The sequence below is a fragment of the Mastigoproctus giganteus genome, chromosome 1 (genome assembly GCF_048544385.1).
Source record: "Mastigoproctus giganteus isolate SK-2022 chromosome 1, ASM4854438v1, whole genome shotgun sequence".
In the NCBI taxonomy this organism is placed as follows: domain Eukaryota; kingdom Metazoa; phylum Arthropoda; class Arachnida; order Uropygi; family Thelyphonidae; genus Mastigoproctus; species Mastigoproctus giganteus.
The window spans coordinates 117,859,001-117,880,279 of record NC_143575.1 but is presented as its reverse complement, the minus strand read 5'-3'; the positions used below and the strand labels follow the sequence as shown (position 1 = coordinate 117,880,279).

At 38.8% G+C, this 21,279-nt stretch overlaps 1 protein-coding gene across 1 annotated transcript in view; it reads right to left on the bottom strand.

Annotated features, from left to right (window-relative positions):
- Nucleotides 1–21,279, bottom strand: part of mus201 (rad2 superfamily protein mus201) — a 289,622-nt gene that overhangs the window by 24,873 nt on the left and 243,470 nt on the right. The window contains exon 9 of the mRNA XM_090384178.1: nt 7,996–8,140. Coding sequence (XP_090240304.1) covers nt 7,996–8,140 — 145 coding nt within the window. The remainder of the gene's footprint in view (nt 1–7,995; nt 8,141–21,279) is intronic.

The window sequence follows — 21,279 nt, the reverse complement described above, 5'->3', positions numbered from 1 at the left end:
TTAAGCCTGAGAACAATATCATCATTCTTCTCTTTCTTGGTGATTCCGTTCTACTTTTGACTCTCTCTCTCTCTCTCACTGAAAAATATTTTTTCCAGTCGAATTTTTTTTTTTTTTTTTCGGGTGGTGCAGCAAAAGCCTCAAGCTTCCCTGCACTATATAGCTAATGATAATAATTGCACATTAACACATGTTCCTACCTGACTTGCAGCATTTTTTCAGCATGGTCCTACATCCATCCATCAAACTGTCGGGTCATGTGTGCTTAATATCATTAGTTCCCCACATGAATAATAATGCTCTCATTATGCCCCGAATACTAATAATCTGTTAATAATTTCAGTAATTGTTGCTTCTAGCAGTATACTCTGGTTCTAGTCCAACTGTTCTTAATGCAAAAAATGTTATCCATTTCCCTGACAATGAAATCCGAGCCAATAAAACTAAATCCTCTTGAACTAGAGCAGTGTGTACTTGATTATGCTGTTATTTATCCCCAGATTAACTGGGTATGCATCACCTGGCAGACCAACCACTAGGCTTCCAGCAGTAATGTGGCACACATCCCAATAGTAAATTAACCCTGTGCCAAACACGCTACAGCACAGCTGGTGTAACCAATTGCAACAGTGATCATTATCTTCAAATCATTCACATCAGTTGGCAAGAGAGTTGGACCTGCATTTCCTACTCATTGATTTGAAAAGGAGTTCCAGGAAGCCTCGAGTATCCTTATGAAAGTAAGAGGGGCTGCATCATAGAAGCATGTTGTTGCCAGGATCATCCTGAGATATTTGTAGGATAAGATAATTCTCCAGCAAGTTTCAATACATAGCACTTGGGATTATTCTTTCTGCGAAGAGGAATGAGTTGTACATTTTTTTTTGCAACTTTCAGCAGGTAACATCTTAACTTGAGGACTCTCAGGCATGTTTCAAGTCTGAGAGTCCTCAAGAAGTCTATGAACATGCACTCATCGTTAAACAAAATACAAGGTTGTTAAAATTAGAGTATCCCTATGTAGAGGGCACTGGAGCGAGCTCTAAGGCTCGTACTGATGAGAAATTTAGAAAACATGTACAATAAAGAATGCGCTCGCCATTTATTGTAAAAAAAAAAATTAGTTATAAAATTTGTCACTGTATGGCATGTAACTATCTTAGTTACGATTATGAATATCTGAATAATCGTAAGTTATTACCACAGCACCACTACACAGCTCTACTGTACTGTATAAAAGCAAAGCAGTCTCTTCAAAATCATACAGATCTCTACAGCAGAGATACAAATCTATGCACTAAAGCAGCAATGCCAACAACATTGCAGGAAAAGGCATTATTAGTGAAGCTGTACTATCAGAACAGCAACAATGCAGCTGCAGCTATCAGAGAATTCCGGCGTCAGAAGCGCATAAGGCATGGGCCTATGACTGTTTGTGCTGTCAGCAAAATGATTGCAAAATCTGAAGCGACAGGACATCTTGGTGTTCAACCAGGTAGAGGTCGAAAACGAGTGGACTTCTCTCATGTTGAAGATGTGGCTATGGCTGTCGTGGATTTATCAAGTCAATCTCTATGTGGTAGCACAAGTGTGCCAGCTGTTTCTCGTGAAGTGGACATGCCATATTCCACTGTAAGGCTAGTAATGCATCAGGTGTTGTGGTACTATCCTTACAAGATGCACATGCTACAGCAGCTAAAGCATGGTGATGCAGATATTCGTTTCACATATGCACTTCAGTTTCTGGCGCGAATGACAGTGGATATCACCTGGCCATGGAACATCCTTTGGAGTGATGAAGCCCACTTCTGCTTAAATGGACAAGTGAATATGTATAACTGTCGCATTTGGGCAACAGAAAACCCTCAAGTTATCCAAGAGGTCCCGTTGCATTCTCCAAAAAGTGACAGTGTGGTGTGGATTTATGGCCACATTCATGATTGGGCCATATTTTTTTGAACAGGTAACACCAACTGGACCCCGCACCTGTTCCTTCACGGGACAGTGATATGAAATTTTGGCAAATTTCGCAATACCAGAGCTGCAACAACGTGAGTGCCTTCAGGATACCATATTCATGCAAAATGATGTGCCACCCCACATCCACCATTCTGTCCAAAGACTGCTAAGGCAACACTTTACAGACAAACTGGTCATCAGCCGTTGTTTCCAGACATCTTAGCCAACCTGATCACCAGACCTCACCCCATGTGACTTCTAGTTTTGGGTTTTATTGAAGAACCAGGTGTATCAGGAAGGATGTCAAACTCTGGTAGATCTGAAGGACAGCATTAGACGTCATGTGCTGGCCATTTCAGTTGACATGCTACATTCTGCTGCAGAAAATAATGTTCTTCGAATGGAAACTGTTGTTGACGAAAATGGAGGACATGTATGACATTTCAACTTAACTTGCATTGTACACTTTTTCCCTTCCATCACAAAATGCACTGTTTTTTCTACATCAGGGTATGCAGCCATTTCTGTTTACGTTTCAGTAGTATTGCATCAATAACAAACAAATATGAAAACTCAGACTTTATTTTTGTCACTGTAAGCATATTTTGACTGTAGTGAACACACTTTTATGAACTACTTTTAGCTCTTGTGGTTGTATTCCTGATTGTGTGTATGTATATACATAAGTGTTTACAGCAAAGACGTTTGAGAGTCTGCTGACGAGGCTACTAGCGACGGTCGTTTTCAAAGCCGCTAAGTGGATTTTTGTTAATTATTGATTTGAAATTATTGTTTTTCTAAAACTTTTGATTTAAATTTAGTAGTATAACATTATTTTGTGATTTTCTGATTAATTTGGTGTATTTATTCTTTACTGGGCCTTGTAATTGCATAAAAGTATCGGTAAAGGTTTCCACGTGTTTCAACTCCGCTAACCGTTCGTAATTTTCCCGCCTTTGTGATACGATATACCGTACTAGATAGCGTTAGTTGAACTTCGTTAGCAGTTAAATTGTACGTTTAAATAAATACATATAACGACTTAGATTACAAACGTAATATAATTAATTTTATTTAACATAATTAATTATACATATAACCACTTAGGTTACGTAACATAAATAATTAGTAAAAACAAATAATTAATACATAACTTGATACGAAAGTTATATAAAGGGATTTCGCAGATAACACTCGTTACTGAAACGTAAATATTTCGTAGATAACACTCGTTACTGAAACGTAAATATTCCGTAGATAACACTCGTTACTGAAACATAAATATAGCGTTATAACTGTGTTTGGATACAAGTTTAGGATTTAATTTTGTACAGAAATTGAAATTTTATTGAAAGTAAATCTAAATCATGACTCAAACCAGAGCAGCAAAGCAAAGGGCTCAAGCTAATGGGAATGCTGTGGCCCAGGGGAGAACTGAGGGGGGCAGTTGTCCTCTGAATCACAGCCTTGTAAGATGCACTATTTGCTTGATGTTTGCGGAGCAGTCAAGTATGGGACATGATACTGCCATGGGGGATGTCTTTGTGTGTGTGCGATGCAAGGAGTGTAAGGAGATAAGGCGACAACTCAGCGTTGTTATGGGCCTATATGAGAGCTTGAAGGATAGGGTGGATGCCCTCGAAGGATTACAAGTGAGGGGCCCATCAAGCTCTCAGCTGCCCACACCAATGCCAGAGCTTGCACTTGGTCATCGCGGAACACAGCGGCAACCCCCAAGGCAGAATGCGCTGGTCCCAAAGGAACTAGTAGTTGTTGGTGACTCTATTGTCAGGGAAACGGGAAACATGCTTTGTAAAAAGGATAGGTGGAATAGGACCAGGGTATGTCTGCCAGGGGCAAAAGTTGATGACGTTGTAGAGCGGATATCATCTTTTAAGGGCACAAAAGGTGATATAGTTGTACACGTTGGCACTAATGACATTAAGAGTAGGAGACCGGCGGAATTACTTGACAAGTACAGGTCACTGATGAAAAAAAGCAGTGAATTAGGGTTGAAATTGAAAGTGTCTGCAATTCTGCCCAGACACGATAGGAGGGAGTATATGATGAGAGCCCTGTCAATCAATTCGGCCCTGGAAAGATTGTGCAGGGCTCAAGGGGTAGAATTTTTTTCAGCCTGGTCTGTACTTGTTAACAGGAGAGACTGCTTCTACAGGGATGGGATACACTTAAATAGAAAGGGTGCAAGAATGTTTGCTGATGCTATCGAGGCAATGTTAGGTGGGTCGGAAAACTGCTAGATTGGGGGGATACAAGGACTAATAGATTAACAGTAGCCACTGGCAGAGGTGAAAGTGATTCTTGCACTGCTTCTATTGGAATGAGCCGCAGCCTGGAAAATAAGATGCAGGATATTTCAGAGACTGCTGGGAATCATTGGGGTACAAGTAAACACATGGGTTGTGTTAGGGTAGCTAAGAAAAAGAACAGGTGCATGTATACTTGTGTGTACACCAATGCTAGGAGTTTAGTAAATAAATTTGATGAATTTGAGGTATTGCTCAAAACATCAAAGGCAGATATTGTGGGGATTTCAGAGACGTGGTGTCACACAGATATAAGAAATGCAGAACTGGAATTTGGGGAGTACAATGTGTACAGAAAGGATAGACAGGATAGGAAGGGAGGAGGGGTTATGCTATTAATTAAGAAACACATAAAATCCAAGGAAGTGAAGCCAGTCGACATCGATGGACAGTGCAGTGTCGAGTCAGTTTGGTGTGACATAAGCATTGGGAGATCAAAATTGGGAGTAGGAGTGTGCTATAGGCCTAATGACTCTGATGAGTATAATAAGAAACTGTTCGGAGAAATAGAGTGGGCCAGTAAATCAGAGAGTCTTATAATGGGGGATTTTAATTTCCCAGATATTGACTGGAATTTGGGGGCTGGTCACTCACACAGTAGCAAGGCTTTTGTGGATTTATTGGATGATTGTTTTCTACATCAGCATGTTCGGGAGGCAACTAGAGGGAGTAATACTCTTGATTTGATTATCAGTAGTGATTCTTCATGCATTCAGAATCTGCAGATAAATGAACCACTTGGTGGCAGTGATCACAGTGTGCTGAAGTGGGAGTTACTCAAAGAGGTAACTACCATTAGGGGTAAAGGGAAGGGGTATTGCTTTCGTAAAGGCGACTACAATGGACTGAGACAGTATTTAAATTCTATACAGTGGGATCAACTGATGATATTGCCAACAGCAAATTCAAAATGGGAAGCATTCAAAGAACTTATCGTGGAAGCTACTAGGCTTTACATACCAACTAAGAAATATTGTTCAGGGTTTAGGCCTAAATGGTTGTCAGATGAACTAATGAGGCATATGGCAGAGAAGAAAAATGCATGGGATACATACAAATTAACACGTGACACGGATGCCTATGATAGATACAAGTTGATCTGTAACCAAGTTACAAAGGAGGTTAGGCAGGCGAAGGCAGATTACGAGAGATCCTTGGCAAGGGATGCGAAGAAAAACAGCAAAGAGTTCTTTACTTATGTAAACTCTAGAAGGAAGGGGATGAATCAGATTGGTCCACTTGAGATCGATGGGTCAACTGTTGATGACCCTGCTCGGGTAGCTAACAAACTAAATGAATATTTTGCATCGACATTCACACATGAGGAGTTATTCAGCGAGGGGAATGCCAGAGGTGTATTCAACTCTAGCAGTAAGCTAGAGAATCTTGTAATAACTGAGAGCAAAGTGGAGGAGAAATTGTTGAAGATAAACACAAGAAAGGCACCTGGGGTGGATGGGATCTATCCAGTTATATTAAAGGAGGCAGCAAAGGAGGTAAGCAAACCCTTAGCCATAATTATGAGAGCTTCCTTGGACTCAGGGGAGGTACCCATTGACTGGAGATGTGCAAATGTGACCCCAATTCACAAAGGGGGATCAAAGGCTGACACAAGTAATTATAGACCTGTGAGTTTAACTTCTGTTCCCGGAAAATTAATGGAGGCACTGGTGAAAGAAGCACTGCAGGATCATCTAGACAAGACTTCAGTTATAGCTAGGACACAGCATGGTTTTGTTAAAGGGAAGTCTTGCCTGACCAATTTGATTGGATACTATGATGCAGTCACAAAAGAACTGGATGCAGGGAATAACTTTGATATTATATACTTGGATCTTAGAAAGGCTTTTGATACTGTTGCACATGGAAGACTGCTGCACAAATTGGAGCAGTGTGGCATTGGAGGCAAGTTGCTGCTATGGATAAAGGGGTGGTTGAGGGGGAGAAGACAGAGAGTGGTAATCAATGGACACTGCTCATCGTGGACTAATGTTATTAGTGGAGTCCCTCAGGGTTCAGTATTGGGGCCTTTATTGTTTTCTGTATTTATAAATGATATTGATGATGGTATATCAGGCTTAATGTCCAAGTTTGCAGACGATACAAAGGTTGGCAGGGTTGTCAAGGACACTACTGACACTATGCTGCTGCAACAGGATTTGGAAAGGTTGAGCAGATGGGCTTCGAGGTGGCAAATGAAGTTTAACATTGACAAATGTAAAGTACTACATATGGGAAACAGCAACCCCAGAGCAACGTATCAACTCTGTGGTACTACACTGACAGTGGTAGAGAATGAAAGGGACCTGGGGGTGGTGGTGCAGGCAGATATGAAGTTCTCTGAGCAGTGCAGACGAGCTGCAAGAGTAGCTCATGGTGTATTGTCAATGATATATAGAAATTTTTCTAGCAGGGATAAGGAGGTGATTATTCCCTTGTATAAGGCAATGGTCAGGCCACACCTAGAGTACTGTATACAGGCCTGGAGGCCTCATTTCAGGAAGGATGTAGAGCTGCTGGAACGAGTACAGAGAAGGGCAACTAGATTGGTGAATGGGACAAAGGGGTTCTCTTACGAAGAAAGGCTTAAGTTTTGCAAATTACAGTGTCTGGAAACTAGGCACCAGCGGGGTGATCTGATAGAGGTGTACAAAGCCTTGAATGGTTTGAGCATGCTCAATGCTGATGGGATTCTTCCTCTAGCTCAGAAAAATCACCTGAGAGGGCATAAATTCAAATTGAGGAAAGACAGATGTAGGATAGATGTGCGGAAATTTGCCTTTAGCCAGCGGGTGGTTGGTGGGTGGAACAGACTTCCATCCCTTGTCGTGGAAGTTGATATCCTAAATAAGTTTAAGGCTCAGCTGGACAGGTATTTCGAACGAACAGAGGGGTGAAGTGGAAGTGGTTATTTTTATTTATTTATGTTACTTTTTTTTTTTTTTTTTTTTTTTTTTTGGCTGATGCTGCATAAGCTTGCTTTCTTGCATCAAATGCCTCTACTAATGCTAATGCTAATGCTAAAGACAATCAACATGGGACCTGACAGGTGCCAAACTTTTTTATTTCTGAAAAAAACATTTTTTTTTTAAATTCTGCCTGGAGAACACTAATGCTTGATCTTTTACCAATAGACAACAATACTTATTCAATAATTTTTTTTAATGAAAGTTTGTTTAAAATTTAAAAAAAAAAGTGTTTTCAGATTCTAATTGCCACAAAACAAAACTTTTATTAAAAGGTTTAGCATTAATTAATTTAGTTAGTTATAATCAGCAGTAATTTCTGCTACTATTAAATTGGGAAAGAAGTAACCAGAAAGAAGTAAGAGGGAAAGAAGTAACCAGAATGAAACACAGAGAAAAATAAGAAATATTCAAATTGAACATTAAACAAATTACAAGTTCAAATTTTCCATATTTACTCATACCACTATGAATAATCATACCACCTAGTAGGTCTATTAGTAAGATCAATTATTAAGGTACACAGTGCAAATGATATCACTTTCTGACATTTATCAACAGGTTCATAAACTTATATAAGTTCTCTAGTTCCACAAGGTTAGATCCAATACATTTGATCCAATAGTTTTTTACTCTGTCTAAAAGAATTTTCTTACAGCTCTCTTACCTGAACCCTATGCTTCTTCTTGATTGTAATAATACCTAACTATGGCAAAATTGCTACCCACAGTAAGAATATTCACCTGAACTTTTTGAGTGAGTCAAAATCACCTGGCTGAAATTCACTTAAAATTTCCATCGCTGTTACTGGTCCTACATCTTCAATACCTTGTGTGTAATCAGAGCCGGTCAGCATAGCAAAGCTGATTAATTTCTCACGATTTAGACCTATAACGAAACCATAAAAGCAGTAAATACCTTTTCCCTTTACTTTGAAAGGAATCTGAATTTAGTCACAATTTCCATTTATATACAGTGGTGAGCTATACTGAGCTTGCAAAAGCCCCCCCCCCTTTTTTTTTTTTTGAAAATTTGCAAGCTCATTGTTGAAATGATCATTTCTTTGACAAATTAAATCCTGAATTCAATTATTGAGTATCCAGAACTGGAACTATGGTGGGGCGAGAAAGGGCCCAGCCCAAGCACTGGGTTTTAAGGGGGAACTTGACCAGTTATGTATTTTAAATTTGCTTCTTTTTTGATTTAATTACAGTGGGACCTCTGTTTAATGAACTTCTTTATAGCAAATTTTTTGAAATCCCTCTTAGTAATTACATTTAAAATAGTTTCAGTAGAACAAAGAAAATTTACATATAATGAACAGATTACGAGAGACAACTTTGTAAATGTTGCTCCCACCTCTGGCCTTTAGGCAATTAGAAGCGCGAATTAAGGATTGAAGGAATTACCGTACCCCAATGTTAGCGGTGCCCATAAAATCCATGCAGTCACCTATCCCACAAAGTCACGCTAGTGACAGTAGCAACATCGGGAGGTGGGGGGAAAATGAGGACAACTAAAATATTAAATAAACTTCCTGAAGATGAAATGTCATCAGATTTTGAAAATTTGCATTGTGGCCTTCACTATGAAGACAATGTTCCAAAATATATTGGCATACAGGCAATAATTAAAAAAAAAACTATGCATTATATCACTATTCTCCAAAAAACCAGCACGATTTAAGGATGATTGCTAAAAAACTTGATGTGGAAATTATAAAGATTGGTCGTGTGTTCGGACCACGATGGGCAGCTTGTAGTTTGCGGCCAGCAATTGTGGTGTGGAGGAATTATGCTGCTTTGTGCAAACATTTGAATCAGAAGTTAAATATTCGGGATTATTAAACCAACTTTTAAGTTTGGAATTTCTTAACGATTTAGTAATAATGTTCAACATATTGGTTTTATATTCTAGAATGTTTTGTGATAGTGTTTTTTATGTTATTTTTGATATGGGAAATATTTCATGTTATTTTTTATTCCCAATATTAAAATTTTATAATGAAAAGAATGTATCCATTATATTTCCCTAGTTGTATGTAAAAAAGAGAAGAAAAAAAAATTGGCAAACCTGCGAGCCTACTGTTAATATATTCACAGCTCACCACTGTTTATATATACAGTAAAGTGTCAGCTATCCGGAATAACTGATGTCAGACCTCTTCCAGATAGCCAGATAATCAAACATAAGGTAAGATTAAATAAACTTAATATTACTTACGATTAAATAAAATAATCAAGATTAATTAAATTTAAAAAAATTATAAAACAATCTTGGAAAACTGAAACATCCATTGAGGCATTTTTATGATTTTTATACAAAACAGGAAAATTAGAAAGACTTAAATGCACTTAGGTTTTTTCAACTTACCAATTAATGAACACAGACAAAATGTGCATCCTAGTAGCATTTGCACACATAGCAATTGTAAGTCGCTCTTTTAGTGGTTAGGGTTTTTCTTTGTAATGCTTTCCATAACAAGCCCATCTCATCAACATTATAAATGCTTTCTTTCTCGTAATTTGCTATAACTGAAGCAAACTTACTTTTAAAGGACACTGCTGCCGATTCATGTACAGAAAGTTTCTGGCCTTGAATATTCACCGTGTCTCAGTTTAAAGTTTTTCAGCCAACCTGTGCTTGCCTTAAAATCTTCATTACCTCTTAATGTTCAATTAAAATCCAATGCTTTTTTCCACAACATTGGGCCAGACACTGGTTCACCTAAACTTCACTTCTGAAGAAACCACAAATAAAGTGCAATCTCGAAAGCGGCATTTCAGATTTTGACATCGTCTTTCGTGCTACATCGTCCTTCACTATCCATAATCGACACAAATTCTATTACAGCACTGGAATTTTTCTTGATGTCGTAAATTGTTGAAGTCCAAAAATTAAACCTTTTAGAGAAATTGCCTAAAATTTCACCTTTTCTAATTCTATTAATTTCTGGTTTTTGTTGCAATGTTAAAACTGCACGTTTTCTTTCGTTCACATTTTACTGTAAAAAATTGAGAAAAATAATAAATCGCACAGTTCTGGGATGATAATATTCTTACTGAATTTGGAGCTAAACTAATTTGAAATTCGAAAAAACCCAGTGTCTCAATATTTTTCTAAAACACATTTCTGAAAGTCATAGAATTCTAGAGGTCACAACTATAAAACAATAAAAACAATTTGCAGTTTTTGGTTTATTGGTCTTTTTGTTTGTACAATCTGTTATAAATGTAGTAAACTCGATCTTTCGCTTATTAGAATCAAAATTCAATTTGCAAATGTGATCACTATAACCAGCACTTACTGTATTAATAAAAAAAAAGAAAGATCAGCATTTCAAATTCATTCCGGAGAACTGACTTCCAGATAACCGGCAATCTACTGTATATCAAAAAAAGGCCAAATTTAATTTATTTTGAATATGTTTGCTAAAAGGCATGGTTATATAAGTTACAATAATCAAGAAACAGACACTTCATTGTATAAAAAGTAATGCCAACTGGAGGGTCACACAGATAACATTAACTAAAGTTTAAGAGGAAACCAATAACAATGACAACTTCAATATATTCTATGTATCAGAACACAAAAGTAGCAAGTACAGGTACTGTGAGCGCATTATAGCCTTAGTTGCTGATGCGCCAATAAAACTAAACCAAACAGGTACTGTCCACCAGCCATATTGTTCACTGGTTCTCTTACATCCAGGGATTGGTTAATAGACAATGACTAGAAGGCAGCTTGCATCTGCCAGGCTTTTCGGTGTTAGAGTGATTGGCATCAATGGAATTTTTCTTACTCGCTGCATGCATTTTTTTTTTTTTTTTACCCCAAATACAAGAGGTATTAGAACCTATAGTACTTAGTACTGTGATTGAATTGGACGTCGAGAAGACGAAAGAAGATATTTGTTGACATTAGACGAACTTCTATAGACTATAATTTTCAGGAAATACATACGAAGGAAGGCTATTCCACAAAACTGCAGTTGAATGAATAAACGAGGAAAATGAAAAGTTGGTTCTCTGAGTTGTAAGTTGGACAGTAAACGGATGTTGGCTGGTGGCGGCATGTGCTCGGACTGTTTTGAAAGAGAGAGCAGGAATTATTTTTAGCATTAGTAGAGGCATTTGATGCAAGAAAGCAAGCTTATGCAGCATCAGCCAAAAAAAAAAGAAACCATTTCCACTTCACCCCTCTGTTCGTTCAAAATACCTGTCCAGCTGAGCCTTAAACTTATTTAGGCTATCAACTTCCACGACAAGGGAGGGAATTTTGTTCCACCAACCAACCACCTGCTGGCTAAAGGCAAATTTCCGCACGTCTATCCTACATCTGTCTTTCCTCAATTTGAATTTATGCCCTCTCAGGTGATTATTCTGAGCGAGAGGAAGAATCCCATCAGCATTGAGCATGCTCAAACCATTCAAGGCTTTATACACCTCTATCAGATCACCTCGCTGGTGCCTAGTCTCCAGACACTGTAATTTGCAAAACTTAAGCCTTTCTTCGTAAGAGCACCCCTTTGTCCCATTCACCAATCTAGTTGCCCTTCTCTGTACTCGTTCCAGCAGCTCTACATCCTTCTTGAAATGAGGCCTCCAGGCCTGTATACAGTACTCTAGGTGTGGCCTGACCATTGCCTTATACAAGGGAATAATCACCTCCTTATCCCTGCTAGAAAAATTCCTATATATCATTGACAATACACCATGAGCTACTCTTGCAGCCCGTCTGCACTACTCAGAGAACTTAATTCTGCCTGCACAACCACCCCCAGGTCCCTTTCATTCTCTACCACTGTCAGTGTAGTACCACAGAGCTGATACGTTGCTCTGGGGTTGCTGTTTCACATGTGTAGTATTTTACATTTGTCAATGTTAAACTTCATTTGCCACCTCTCAGCCCATCTGCTCAACCTTTCCAGATTCTGTTGTAGCAGCATAGTGTCAGTAGTGTCCTTGACAACCCTGCCTACCTTTGTATCGTCTGCAAACTTTGACATTAAGCTTGATATACCATCATCAATATCATTTATGAATACAGAAAACAATAATGGACCCAACACTGAGCCCTGAGGGACTCCACTAATAACATTAGTCCATGACGAGCAGTGTCCATTGATTACCACACTCTGTCTTCTCCCCCTCGGCCACCCCTTTATCCACAGCAGCAATTTTCCTCCAATGTCACACTGCTCCAATTTGTGCAGCAGTCTTCCATGGAAATACATATGAAGGAAGGCAACAGTATCAAAAGCCTTTCTAAGATCCAAGTATATAATATCAAAGTTATTCCCTGCATCCAGTTCCTTTGTGACTGCATCATAGTATCCAATCAAATTGGTCAGGCAAGACTTCCCCTTAACAAAACCATGCTGTGTCCGAGCTATAACTGAAGTCTTGTCTATATGATCCTGCAGTGCTTCTTTAACTAGTGCCTCCATTAATTATCCTGGAACAGAAGTTAAACTAACTGGTTTATAATTACTCGTGTCACCCTTCGATCCCCCTTTGTGAATTGGGGTCACATTTGCACATCTCCAGTCTGTGGGTACCTGCTCTGAGTCCAAGGAAGCTCTCATAATTATGGCTAAGGGTTTGCTTATTTCCTCTGCTGCCTCCTTTAATATAACTGGATAGATCCCATCCACCCCAGGTGCCTTTCTTGTGTTTATCTTCAACAATTTCTCCTCCACTTTACTCTCAGTTATTACAAGGTTCTCTAGCTTACTGCTAGAGTTGAATACACCTCTGGCTTTCCCCTCACTAAATAACTCCTCATGTGTGAATGTCGATGCAAAATATTCATTTAGTTTGTTAGCTACCTGAGCAGGATCATCAACAGTTGAACCATCGATATCAAGTGTATCAAGTGGACCAATCTGATTCATCCCCTTCTTTCTAGAGTTTACATAAGTAAAGAAGTCTTTACTGTTTTCCTTTGCATCATTTACCAAAGATTTCTCGTAATCTGCCTTTGCCTGCCTAACCTCCTTTGTAACTTCGTTACAGATCAACTTATATCTATCATAGGCTTCTGTGTCATGTGTTAATTTGTATGTATCCCATGCATGTTTCTTCTCTGCCATATGCCTCATCAGTTCATCTGACATCCATTTAGGCCTAAACCTTGAACAATATTTCTTAGTTGGTATGCAAAGTCTAGTAGCTTCCAAGATAAGTTCTTTGAATGCTTCCCATTTTGCATTTGCTGTTGGTAACATCATCAGTTGGTCCCACTGTATAGAATTTAAATACTGTGTCAGTCCATCGTAGTCGCCTTTACGAAAGCAATAACCCTTCCCTTTACCCCTGATGGTAGTTGCCTCTTTGAGTAAATCCCACTTCAGCACACTGTGATCACTGCCGCCTAGTGGTTCATTTATCTGCAGATTCTTAATGCATGAAGAATCACTGCTGATAATCAAATCAAGAGTATTACTCCCTCTAGTTGCCTCCCGAACATGCTGATGTAGAAAACAATCATCCAATAAATCCAGAAAAGCCTTGCTAGTGTGTGAGTGACCAGTCCCCAAATTCCAGTCAATATCTGGGAAATTAAAATCTCCCATTATAAGACTCTCTGATTTACTGGCCCACTCTATTTCCCTGTACAGTTTCTTATTATACTCATCAGAGTCATTAGGCCTATAGCACACTCCTACTCTCAATTTTGATCTCCCAATGCTTATGTCACACCAAACTGACTTGACACTGCACTGTCCAGTGATGTCGACTGGTTTCACTTCCTTGTATTTAATGTGTTTCTTAACTAATAGCATAACCCCTCCTCCCTTCCTATCCTGTCTATCCTTTCTAGACGTTGTACTCCCCAAATTCCAGTTCTTATATCTCTGTGACACCATGTCTCTGATATACCAACAATATCCGCCTTTGATGCTTTGAGCAATACCTCAAATTCATCAAATTTATTTACCAAACTCCTACCATTGGTGTACATGCAAGTATACATGCACCTGTTCTTTTTCTTAGCTTCCCTAACACAACCCATGTGTTTACTTGTACCGCAATGACTCCCAGCAGTCTCTGAAATATCCTGCATCTTGTTTTTCAGGCTTCTGCTCATTCCAATAGAAGCAGTGAAAGAATCTCTTTCGCCTCTGCCAGTGGCTACTGTTAATATATTCGTCTTTGTCTCCCCCCAAGCTAGCAGTTTTCCGACCCACCTAACACTGCCTCAATAGCATCAGCAAATATTATAAAAGCAAATTAAGAAGAACAGTGCCCATGGAAGTATCTGTAAAAAAGGCATTCAGCAGAAATAGTACGTCTATGAGACAGCAAGTGGAGAGACTTTGTTAGAGAGGAGTCATTAATTATCCTCACTGCCCTCTTCTGAATGGAATCAAGAAGCCTGAGAGAGGTTTTGGGGCACTGCCCCAGATCTGGGAACAATATTCTATGGTAGGGCAGATTTCTGATTTATAGAGAGTGAACAGCTGTTTGGAAGAAAAAAAACACAGAGAGCAAAAGAGAAAACCAAAAACCAAGTTTTTTAGATGCAGCGGAAGCAATATTTGTAATGTGCTAGTGCCAAAAGAGATTAGAAGTCAGGGTAATCCCCAAAATGAATATATCATTTTGCCTAGAAATCGGAGTGTCACAAAAGATAAGCTCAGGAGCAGAAGAATCCTTTTTCCGAGATATAAGACAAGACTAAGTTTTAAAACGACTGAAATTACCTAAGTTGTCTTTGCCCACTGGAGCATTAACTGCAGATCGGCATTTAAGAAATTGGTAGAAAATATTCAAGGAGTTGAAGCTGATTGGGCAGGCCAAGGTTTCTGAAAATGGAAAGTGGAATGCAATGTACTATCTTCAGCAAAACTATGGATAGGATTTCCAGCAATGGAAGAAGGTCATTAATATACAAGAGGAAAAGAACTGAACTTTGGGGGACACCAGCATTAGTGGAGAAGTTAGAAGACAGAGAGCCATCTACCATCACCCTCAGTGAGCGATCAGAGAGAAAAATGGATAACCAATTACAAAATATTATTGGCAAACCATAAGATGGAAGCTTATTTAGAAGATCTTTAATGCTAAACACAATCGAAAGCCTTTGAGATGTCAAGAGCAACTGCTTGTGTTTCACCGAACTTTTCCATTGAATTTGTCCATAAATGGGTAAAATCAGCCAGAATATCACCAGTGGATCGATACTGACAGAACCATACGATCGTTGATCTGATGGAAGGTTTCTAGGTAGTTTAAGAGTTGCCGGTTAATTGATTTTTCCATTACTTCAGAAAGAGTAGAAGTAACTGCAATGAGAGGGGTTTTCACCCTTTTTAAGAACTGGCTGGATATGAGCAAATTTCCAAGCAGAAGAAAAAACACCTTTGGAATAAGAAAGTGAAAAAAGGTGGCAAAGTACAGGAGTAAGTTCAGGAGAACAGGTTTTGAGAACAAGTGAAGAAATACCATCGTGACCTGGAGCTTTCTTAGCATCAAGATTTGTCAAAATATTTCTGACATCCATTTAACGGCAGACCACAAGAGGCATTGAAAAGTTGCGGCCAATAGTTTTGGCAAGAGACCAGAATGCTCAGCTACCATTAGGGCAAGAAGCAAGTTTTCTAGTCTTAGCCTGTTCAAAATCTAGTTTGGAGTGATTAATAATTGCTTTACAATTGTTGCCAGCTTTGGTGTAGGCAGAAAATGAAACTGAAGAATTAGAAACAAGCCAATTACGATTTGCAACATTCTTCTCTTGATCAGCCTTAGCATATTTATTGGAAAACCAAGGTTTAGATAAAGGACGAGATTTTAAAGTGGAGTGTGGGATAAAGGATTCCATTCCTACAAGAATAATTTCCCTGACACAATCTGAGCAATCCTTGACATCAGAAGTTTTGAAAGAGTAATCTGACCAAGGAAAAGCATTCTCGCAGGTTATCCCATTTTGTATTCTTGTAATGCCAAACAATACGAGGTTGGGAATAGCCATGAGATAAAGGCCCCATTCGAGAAGAGACAATCACCAAGTTGTGATCTGAGGTGCCTAAAGTACCACTCACTTCGAATGTGTACTTAGAAGGGTTGTTTGTAAGAAAAAGATCAAGTGATTTGGCTGTATGGTTAGGATTGTCCAGTATTCTTGTAGGTAAATCAACAATCTGTTCAAGGTCATTAGTAATTGTAAAAGCCTCAGCATCTCGACAAGCTGGGTCAGTGTGACTAGAAAACAGAAGCCAGCTAGAGTTAGCATTAGTAGAGGCATACATGCAAGAAAGCCAGCTTGTGCAGCTTAACCAAAAAAAAAAAAAAAACCCTCCCATTTCATCCCTCCATTCATTTCAAATACCTGTCCAGCTCAGCCTTAAATTTATTTAGGCTATTAGCTTCCACAACAAAAGATGGAAGCCTGTTCCTCCAATCAACTACCCACTGGCTAAAGGCAACTTTCTGCACATCTATTCTACAACTATCTTTCCTCAATTTGAAACTGTGCCCCCTCAGGTTCTTAGTCTTAGCAAGACAAAGATTCCCATCAGCATTCAGCTTGCTCAATGCATTCAAGGCCTTATACACCTCAATCAGATCACCTCGCAGGTGCCTACTCTCCAGGTGCTGCAATTTGCAGAACTTAAGCCTTTCTTGGTAATAGCACCCCTTTGTTCCTCTCACCAGTCTTGTTGCCCTTCTTTGTACTCGTTCTAGCAACTCTACATATTTTCTAAAATGAGGCCTCCAGACCTGTACACAGTACTCTAGATGTGGCCTGACCATTGCCTTGTATAACGGGATTATCACCTCCCTGTCCCTGCTGGCAAAATTCCTATATATCATTGACAAGATTCCATGACATGCCCTGGCTGCCCATCTGCACTGCTCATCAAACTTCATTTTTGCCTGCACAATTACTCCCAGGTCTTTTTCACTCTCCACTTCCCACAGAGAAACATACCAACGGTACTAAACAGTTGGTATGTTTTTCTTTGGTTATTGCTACCCATATGCAGTACTTTGCATTTGTCAATGTTATGCTCCAGAGCCCTCTACAGAGGTATACTTTAATTTTAACAACCCTGTATTTTGTTTAGCGATGAATGCATGTTCATAGGCTTCTCAAGTACTCTCAGACTTGAAATATGTCTGAGAATCCTCAAGTTAAGATGTTTCCTGTTGAAAGTTGCAAAAAAGATGTACATAAATAACTCAAATTAAAATAACCATGCCTTCAATTTTCATATCATGTCAAAGGAATCGGAAAGAATTACGGAAAGACGGCGGCTACCAACATCACATGCCACCATGAGAATTGAAAAACAATTGTCGCAAAAATCTAAAAAAATATGAAACAAATAAATATCCACATAATTAAACTTCAAAACCATTTTTTAACTTCTTTTAAGAGACCACCTTATTCGGTTTGTTACCGTGTTTACAAGAAGTACAAAAGTGATTCACAAATTATATCCTCCCCTGTTTTATATAAAATTAACGACACCTGACACGAGATTATTTATATAGACCAATGTATGAATTACTATTCATGCATGCGTATAAGGGTCCACGAGTCCAAAATATTATAAGGTCTGCATATATTAATAGAGTAAACATTTAATCTCATTTTTAATGTTTCGCCAATTAATAATTTAAAATATTTCCACTGTTTATGAAGAACTTTCGATTCATTAAAAATAAACGCATGTCCATTAGTGATTGCAGAAACGCAAGCTCAGAGGCACCCGCCCTACCTGCCCTAACTGATACCACATGTTGCTGTAACCTGACCGAAAGTAAATTTTGGGTCGAGCCAATAAAAGTAGAATTGCACCCACCACAAGAAATATTGTAAACAATATTGTGAGCTTCCATGGTTGGAACTACATACGCCCTATGTTTCAAGACGGCATGGAGCTTACTCGTGGGTTGTGGAACAATCTTAAATTCAGTGTTCTTAAATATGCTAATAAATTGTCTATACCAATGCTGTATTTACGGAACTTTAATAAAATGTTTGTGATCTGCCCTGTCATATGTTGTACTCGTCTCCAATTTATATTTCGCCTGATGACTAATCTGCATAATGGTACCTAATGAAACCCCGTGGGCTCACATCTGGTGAGTATGGGCTTGGCACACCCAGGGTCCTGAGCTGGATATCATCATTCTTCTCTTTCTTGGTGATTCCCTTCTACTTTTCTCTCTCTCTCTCTCTCTCTCTCTCTCTCTCTCTCTGGCGCCTCCGTACCCAGGTGGGTAGGAGCAGCAGTGCATAGCACACGCTTCTTGATCAGACCGGGGTTCGAGCCCATGACCACCAAATATGGAGGATGCGGAAAGGTCAGGAAATGACCACCGCATATCCCCGGGGCAATATGGCCTTAGCTGCTAATGCTCCTAAAAACCAAATAACAACAACAACTACTACTACTCTCTCGCTCTCAGGGTAACTCGGAATTTTTTTTTTTTTTTTTGGCTGGTGCAGCATAAACCTCAGGCTTCCTTGCACCATATAGCTAATAATAATAATAACCACTATTTAAAAATCTTTTTGTCAGTTAAAAATCTTATCATCCAATAAGAATTCTTCAGTAGAACTGTATCTATATGCATTATGAAACTGATTAAAAATAATGCTCGGGTAAAATTTTCTAAATTTTCCTTTTAACTAGGGTTAATGAAAACATTTTTTTTTTAATTTTCCAGTATTCGTTGTCTTCCTAGAAATTTTAAAAAAATATGTTTTCATTAACCCTGGTTAAAGTAAAATTTAGAAAATTTATGGATTTGTGAAGTCAACTACATCATTTATGTAATAAGATAAAGGGTTATTTATTACACATTAATGATTAGGCTTATCTAAAATCAATTATCGAAATAAGGAAATAGGTGCAAGCAAGTGAAATAAACATGAGACTAATAAACTACAATGTTTACTTCGTATGAGGAATAATACACTGCAGTAGGGGTTTGGCATATAGGAAATAATACAAGACAAGGGTGAAGGGGGTGTGGGTCTACAGCATACAGGAAAGACAGATGTAGGATAGATGTGTGCAGAAGTTTGCCTTTAGCCAGCGGGTAGTTGGTTGGTGTAACAGACTTCCATTCTTTGTTGTGGAAGTTGATAGCCTAAATAAATTTAAGGCTGAGCTGGACAGGTATTTGGATCGAACAGAGGGGTGAAATGGCAGCTTTTTTTTTTTTTTTTTGGCTGATGCTGCATAAGCTTGCTTTCTTGCATCATATGCCTCTACTAATGCTAATGCTGGAGAGGGTGACACAACATAACACGACGGAATCTTGTGTAACATATACAGAAGAGAATATTACCAACCATGGTGTGGTCAATTTATCTTCTTATGAATTGTCCATTCCACAAATTAATCTATTAAGTAAGGGGCTCTTTGAGTAAGCTTTTAAGTAAGGGGGTAAATTATAATTTACCTTCCAGTTGTCTTCCTAAAAACCAAACAGTTATTGAATTCAAATTTGGCTTAAGGAATGCTAAAATAGGGAAGGGTTTATACAGCAGATCAATGGAATTATCAATCAGAATAGGGACCCGTATATATACCTAGGTTATCAAAAGAAGAGAGCATTGGTCTCCAAAAATTACAACGGAACAACAATATTATTGTACAGAAAGCGGACAAGGGTGATACAGTTGTGGTCTTAAATAAAATTGATTATACAGGCTTTGGTTTTGGTTTTGTTTTTAATGGCGCATTGGCAGCTAAGGCCATAATGCGCCAAGACAAATTTAAAATGTTATTAAACATTTTGGTAGCAAAAGCTACCACATCAAACAAATAATTATTACGTTAACAATGTATAAAAGTAAAACCATAAAACTTATATCTTTGTATAAACATTAATAGATTGTAAGAAGTTAAAAACGTCAGACATATTGTCTCTGTCACCTATAATCTGACTGAGTGTAAATGGCTCAGTCAAATTATTAAAATCAGTAAAACACAAGCGTCGTGCTTCAATAATAACAGGACATTCTACAAAAAGATGACTGACAGTTAAAATAACATTACAATTCTCGCACATAGGTGGGTCATCCGCCCTCAGCAAATAGGAATGTGTTAGATGACTATGACCTATGCGGAGTCGAGCAAGAACAACTTCCTCTCTTCGGACCCTGCGTAGACTGGACTGCCATTGCATAATTACAGGCTTAATGCGATGTAATTTATTTGTGGCCTGTCCATGCCAAGAATCTTGCCATTGGGAAAGTAGTTTAGAACGTATTATTTGCCTGTAGTCTGTATAGGGGACTGACAGGCAATGATTATCCAGGGAAATGGCTGATTTGGCAGCGGTATCAGCTGATTCATTTCCCCGGATCCCAATGTGGCTTGGGATCCAGCAAAAACGAATATCGAATTCTAATTTCTTGAGGGAAAAAAGAATCTGCCGGATCTTGGACAGGATCGGATGAGGATTAAAACTCACCGATACCAGAGCCTGTAACACGCTCGATGAATCACAATAAATCATATACCTCTGGTAGTCGCGATTTTTAATGTGATCTAGGGCTGTTTGAATTGCATGCAACTCTGCAGTATAAATGCTAGTTTCTTGTGGGATCTTATAGGACAATGTTTTGTGAGGGAATACAACAGCAGATCCCACATGACATTCTAACTTTGAGCCATCTGTGTAGACTGGCAGAAAGTCAGAATACTGCTGTCTATGTGATGCAAAGAGTTGCTGGTAGACAGATGGCGGTGTAGTAGCCTTCTCCCAGATCTTAAGGGAGAAGTCGCAAGTTGGAAAATAAGCATGCCAGGGTGGAAAGAATTGCCTTGGTGACTGGGCAACGTTGTCTACCGTCAAGTTTAACTCATTCAGCAGCCCTTGAATGCGAATACCAAAGGGTTTGTTGGCAGTCCGACGGGTGTTGTGGAGGTTTTCCCAGCGCGGCTCAAAAACGGATGGCCACGTGGGATGATCGGGCAGGGATTTTAATTTAAAGGCATACTGTAAGGATAACTGCTTACGTCGAAGAGACAGAGATGGTTCATTTGCTTCAACGTA